The sequence below is a fragment of the Onychostoma macrolepis genome, chromosome 01 (genome assembly GCF_012432095.1).
Source record: "Onychostoma macrolepis isolate SWU-2019 chromosome 01, ASM1243209v1, whole genome shotgun sequence".
Classification (NCBI taxonomy): domain Eukaryota; kingdom Metazoa; phylum Chordata; class Actinopteri; order Cypriniformes; family Cyprinidae; genus Onychostoma; species Onychostoma macrolepis.
The window spans coordinates 14,605,682-14,612,146 of NC_081155.1; the positions used below are offsets into that span (position 1 = coordinate 14,605,682).

Sequence of the window (6,465 nt, forward strand, 5' to 3'; positions counted from 1 at the left end):
AAAGCAGCAGATGGAGATCAAAGCCTGTGGACTGATGTGTTCATATGTTGCTGGCTGCTTCATGTAATATTTATACTCTACACTGGTCTATGTATTCTCTGCTCTACTGATTTGTCCATTTGAATGTTCCAGGTTTATACAATTCCACATGGTGAAGATAAAAGTGTAGGCTTTCCTTCCAACCCTCCATTCTCTTCTAACATGTTTTACATGAATGCCAATTTAAAAAATGAAATGCAAACTGCAAGTTTATGTTTATATGTCAGAATTAGAATCGTATAATATTATATTTGAAGAGTTCAGATGCAAAAACCTCTAAATTCGCCTTTTGACGTTTTTCTTTAAAATTAGCATTTCTTTCTGGCTACTATGTATAGGTTTCTATGTAAGTACTGGTACTTCTGAATGGTTTGAAGCTGGGATTTAGTGCATTTGAAGTGAAAGTACTTGATGAACATATACTATGTGTGGAGAGCATTCACTCAGTTATCGTTATCTCATTTTTGTCCAAGATGGCTTTTAGAGGCTTTTGCATTGGAACTCTTCATTTACAGAAAGAGGTCAGGTGCTTACATCTAATTGACGGTCAGTTGTGTGTTTTTTTTTTTTTTTCAGGGAATTTTTCTGCACTTTACATCGTAATGCCAGTAGGTGGCAGCAAGTGACTGTATATCTCAAGGGGGCCGCGCCAGGCGCACACATCCTGAAAAGTGACCAGGGCTGCGTTTCCCAAAAGCATCATAAGCCTAAGTTGATTGTAGTTCCATTGGTTTCAATGGTCTACGATGTACTTAAGCTTACGATGCTTTTGGGAAACGCAACCCAGAACATTTTGCCCCCTGGTGGCTGGCTGCAGTATAGGTCAGAAACCCCATCCTCTTCATGTAAACAAACTAAAATTTCAAATTACTGTTGTTGTTTCTGTCTTTTTAGGTAGTTATTATCATGCTATAATTGTATGTTCAAGTATTTGTTTTTCTAAAAATTTTAGTTTGAGTTATTTTATGCTATAAAAACAGGGTGTGGCGTTGTGTTTTTATGCTTGAGATTTTCCAAAATAAATTGGATAGTCCCACAATTCATTCAAAAACACTCGTTCTGGAACTGGTTTAGTGACAAATGCCAGTTCATTCAAGAAGAATCAAGCGAGTGAGTCATTCAGTCATTCACACAATTTGTTCGCAAAGACTGTTCATTCAGGAAGAAACATTAGACTGATTTTATGAGTAAACCATCATTCCTTCAACTGATTCATCAAAAACGCTCATTCCTCTAAGAATGAAACAATCGAGTGAGTCATTCAATTAGTCAAACAATTCTTTCAAAAATTCTACAGAGTTAAGGTCATTGCACACTGAGTCCGCAATTTTTTTGCGTTTTTTTCCCGTATTCCTCATCCTTTCCTATCCAAATGCATGCTACGGATGCGAAAACGCAGAAACATTTGATCCAAATTTTTTTATGACTGACGTAAGTTTCGGAGGCAGTGTCTAAACGTGATTGACACAACGTGAGGTCGTATTTATTTTTTAATGTTCGAAAATTTCAGACGAAAATTTCGGACTCAGTGTGCAATGACCTTTAGGAACAAAGCAGAGAAACGCAACTTTTACTGTGGCTTTGTTTGGAACTACCTTCGTTAAAGTAGCAAAACCAGTAAAAGCAGCTGGCAATACCGTGTCTGAAATGTCTGTAACTCAGTATTAAATTCTTGTTTATTGAGCTGCTGTTTACAAGGATTATCACACAATCATGCTGTATTTTTATTTTTTAGCTCACATTTGCTTGATATTGCTTAAATATTATATTGGCACCAGTATGCTTGTGATTCATATCACAAGAAGTGGTTCGGAGAATTATTCGCTTATATTATATTATAAATCTGTTTGTAAAAAGGATTATACTATAATATCAATATAAAAAAAAAAATGAATAATAAAATAAACATAAAATATCAACCATAAACATTTATTGTAGCTTTAGAATAACTAAATCTTCTGGACTGAAAAGCTGAACAACAGCCTCAAAGTGATGTTTTAGTGATGTAGCCTGAGTGAAGTTTTCTTGCGAGACTGTGTTGAAGGTTATGCTTTCCCTGAAGCATTCCATAGAGCTTAATCATAATAAAGAGCAGCAATATGAGCACCAAGGCCTGCTGTAAATCACCAGATGTTCACCAGAGAAATGCTGTCTGTTCATTACTGACTGGATCTTCATGATTTAGCTTTAGCGAGAAGTGTTCAGAAATTCGAGCGCAGTGAATTTCCACAGAATTACAGATATTCTCATCCCTCTCATTCTTAATACACAGTAACAGAGAAGATCTTGGGGTCTAAGAATGTCACATTGCGTCAGCTGTCTTGAGTGGTGTCAGTACTGGGTCCCATGGATTAATCATTTGGCTGTTTCCTGTTACTGAATATTTCTCCATATGACTGTACATATATTTTGAGTATATTCTTCATGGTCTAATCAGGATTGGTCATTTCCTTTTTCCTGACTCAATTCTGTTTAAACAGAGATATGGTATAGAGGTCACTGTTTCAGTGTTACTGAGCACTAGACAGATAATTTCTGTACTTATACGGATATGCTCGTTGACCTTACATGCCACTATTGAATTGAATTGCCAAGTTAAATGAACTATTTAAAGAAGGCATTTAAAAAGGAAGTAAATGAACTATAATACTCAGAAAAAGTACACCTATATATAAATATAACAAGTAAATATAATTATAATATGACTATAATTATATTAAATGAGCATGCATTTAGTACAATTACATGAAAAATATCAAATTCCCACAAGATGCATTCTAGTATTTAAAAATTAAACAGAATATACCTTTGAAAAGGGTTTTCAAAAGTTAAACTGTTTTAACAAAAATCATTTACTAAGCATATCATTTAATATGCTGTCAGTAATACATCAATAAAAAGACTGTTTTGAGCTGTAAATGTTCATTACAACATTTTCTGAAGATCATGAGCAGTGAATATATTTTATTATGTCTCTCATATCTTAATAGCTTATGTTATGCAACAATCAAATGTTCAAAGCTAAAATGTTTTCTCTGAGTAACAGGTGTGAGAAATCTTGTAATTATCAGTTACCTGATCTGTTTACCTGTTCCAAACGTAACAATGAAACCCTGAAGGAATATAGCGGTGACTAGATAAGTCATGTGTCTTTTAATCATCCGAACCAAGGCTCTATTGTTTGCTCCGTGGGAATATGTCTGAATGATGAAGGAGTGATGGCACAGGTTCAGGAGCTTGTTTCGCAATTCAGTGAATGATGCAAAAATATGAATATATTCCATCTTACTTGTTCAGTCCAGAGCCAAGTTCAGTCAAGCTGTAAATCAGAACGTGTATTACTATAGATCTAAAGATTAAAGTTTCAACAAATGTTGCACAACACTTCTAGTGGAGTGAAATACAAATCAGATGAGCAAAACACAATTATATAAAATGCATGTATAAAATACAGTAGATCAGAGGGTTGTGTAACATGTACAGGTAACACGGTCTGACCAAAACAGTACACACACATAAACACACACTCACTAAATCCATGGCATCCCTTTGCTTATTTTTAGTATCTTTGCTCTCAATGCCAAAGGATTTAAAGTCACTAACTAGGAGGTAAATCCTCAACAGTGCACAAGACGCACTCAGCTGCTTGTGAAGCTGGTCCTCTGAGCAGACATCTGGACCTAAACACTCAAGACATCAAGGGAACCTACAGGTGAGCCTTTACAGTAAATCGTACTTAAGCAGACAACTTGTTGTAGCGTATGATTATAAATTGTATGATATTTTACTACTTCTTTGAGACAATAGAGAAGACCCAAGCACAGACCACACACTTTTTTTTTTTTTTCATGTTGTATGAAGACATTCCATAGACGTCATTCCATTCCATATGTTTTGGTATACTGGTATACTTAAAGTCTGCTAAATTGGAACAACTAATTTTGTTAATGTACTTTAATTGTGCAGAAGTAGAACTATTCCAGGTATACTTCAGGTACACTTTAAATATCTTGAATTTAAAAATCTTGTTTTCATTAAAACACATTTTAGGCATAATATTAAGAAATGTGCATTACGCAATAAAGAAATACTCCAAATACTCTTAAGTGATATTTTAATAAATATGAATTTAAAGTTTTGATATGTCTGATTTATTGTGTTTTGAGTTTTGTCTCCCTAGTTTTCCTGAGTTGTCTAATTAGCTATTCTGTCCACCTGGGGTCTATTATTTAACTCATTATTTCCCTTTGTTTTCCTTGTGTATTTAAGCCCTGTTATCGCCCTCTCTTTGTCTATCTTTTTAAGATTGTTGAAAGTAGCTATTTTCTGAGTTTACGTAATTTAAAGTTTGTTCTTTGAAGTATTCCTCATCGTGCAAGTTTCTGTATTACCATTACGTGACAGAAGTATATTTAGTATGAGATCAATTTATTTTAAATAAATTATGGCATAGGTTTTTTTTTTTTTTTTGTACTAAGGTATATACCCTCTGGCTTGTTTGTGAGTGAAGAACTTCGTTCCTGGTCTCCCCTAATGTTAGCAGCTGATAAAAGAGAAATAACTTGGCAAAATCAAATTGTTAAAAAGGCTAAAACAAAAAGATTAGAGGCCTTAAATTCCTAGGAGTGTGGAACGGACCAAAACACTGATGATATGAATATTCACAGCTGATTTGATTCAATACTAATGTTATAAGAATGTTTTAAGAAAATATAAATCAGGCATGAATCCAGTGTTTTTATCTCTCGCCCTGTCAGTTCCAGCATGAAGCCCAGGAGGCTTCTGACCTCTGTGGATCTTCTCCCTACGATTCTCGAGCTCCAGGAGAGCCAGAGTCTGGATGACTACATAGACTCCATACGAGAGCTGTCCCAACCCACCTACCCTCTCAGCGGACCCCTCCGGGGCTCCCGTCTGTCCCCGCTGCGCAAGGCCAAACACCCCAGCATGTCTTTAGCCACCACAAGTTCAGTCCTGGCACACAAGCCCTGGGCTTTCTCTGGACCTGATAACGTATCACTAACCTTGACAGACTCGAAAGGGCCGGCGAGTTCAAATCAGGACCCTCTGGACTGGCTTTTTGCACAAGTGCAGACCGACCCGGAAGATGTGTGCATGATATGATGGAGACAAAAATGATGAGAACTCACAGCCTCGGGAATATGCTGCAATAATCGTAAAAGTTGCAATGAATTATTTTTATTTTCAGCGTATTATGTAGTGTGATTTTTGAAATACTGCAAGAAATAGGGGCTAGTTGTCACAAGGGCTAAAGAATTGGTTTCATGCATATCAAGTAGTATATTAATCATAGTATCTGTTAGCCAAATGAATAGGCATTTCTGTTTTTGTTGTTTCATGAATTCAGAATTTGAAGTTTGGGGTTAGAAATATTTTTCTGAATGAAATTAATACTTCTATTCAGCAAAGATGCATTGAATTGATCAAAATGGTAGTAAAGACATTTATAATGTTATAAAATATTTCTATTTTAAATAAATAGTTGTTTTGATCTTTCTATTCGTCAAATATTCCTGAAAAAATTGCATCCTGGTTTCCTCAAAAATATTAAGCAGCACAACATTAATAATAGTAAGAAATGTTTGTTGAGCAGCAAATCAGCATATTAGAATGATTTCTGAAGGATCATGTGACACTGAAGACTAGAATAATGATGATTAGATGTTTTGCATTAAGCTTTGCATCACATAAATTACATTTAAAATCTATTTAAATAGAAAACAGTCATTTTAAATTGCAGTGATTTTAATTTACATTTTTTTATCAAACAAATGTAGCCTTGCAAGAGACTTTAAAAAATCTTACCGATCAAAACTTTTGAATGGTAGTGTGTGTGTGTGTGTGTGTATTCTTTGTCTTATATATTTGTAGTTTTTCTGTTTAAATTTTGCTATTCAATATTATGTTTAACAAATGTAAATGTGTTGAATGAACTGAAGACTATATTGATGCATGTAAAATAAAAAAAGCATAATTTCAGCTTTGCATTAAAAAACATGTCAGCATGCTCTAATAAACAAAAAACTAGTTAGGTTTCGTTTTCCTCTAAGTCACTGCGGTTCTCAGACACACTGGTCATGATTTATTTAACCAAAAAAGAATGTTGTCTTGCTGCCAAACAGCTTTACACAACTTGCAGAAAACTGCTGGACCGAATCACTGCAACACACACTGCAAAAACATTGTCAAGAGCTAAGGGCTCCGAGTTTGCATAAAGTTAGTGGTAATGTAAACCTAACTTAGTTTTTTTTAGAAAAGGTTTTCTAAAGTAAATGCAGCATGCTATCATATAGCTCAAAGGTCAAAGACAGCATTGAGACAGCCAAGATATTTCGCAATCCGGTGCTTTCTGACGAGCTGTGCTTCAAATAGATCCAAAAAAGGACAGAAAAACTTAATCTAACT

General features: G+C 34.8%; 1 protein-coding gene across 1 annotated transcript; it reads left to right on the forward strand.

Annotated features, from left to right (window-relative positions):
• Positions 1 to 3,626: 3,626 nt before the first annotated feature.
• si:ch73-6k14.2 (protein DEPP) lies at positions 3,627 to 5,993 on the forward strand. Its single transcript, XM_058791856.1, has 2 exons — positions 3,627 to 3,751; positions 4,797 to 5,993. The coding sequence occupies exon 2, from the start codon at positions 4,804 to 4,806 to the stop codon at positions 5,161 to 5,163; it is 360 nt and encodes a 119-aa protein (XP_058647839.1). The 5' UTR covers positions 3,627 to 3,751; positions 4,797 to 4,803; the 3' UTR covers positions 5,164 to 5,993.
• Positions 5,994 to 6,465: the final 472 nt, after the last annotated feature.

Coding starts and splice junctions, on each gene's coding strand:
- si:ch73-6k14.2 (XM_058791856.1), top strand. CDS start 4,804: ATGAAGCCCAGGAGGCTTCTGACCTCTGTGGATCTTCTCCCTACGATT.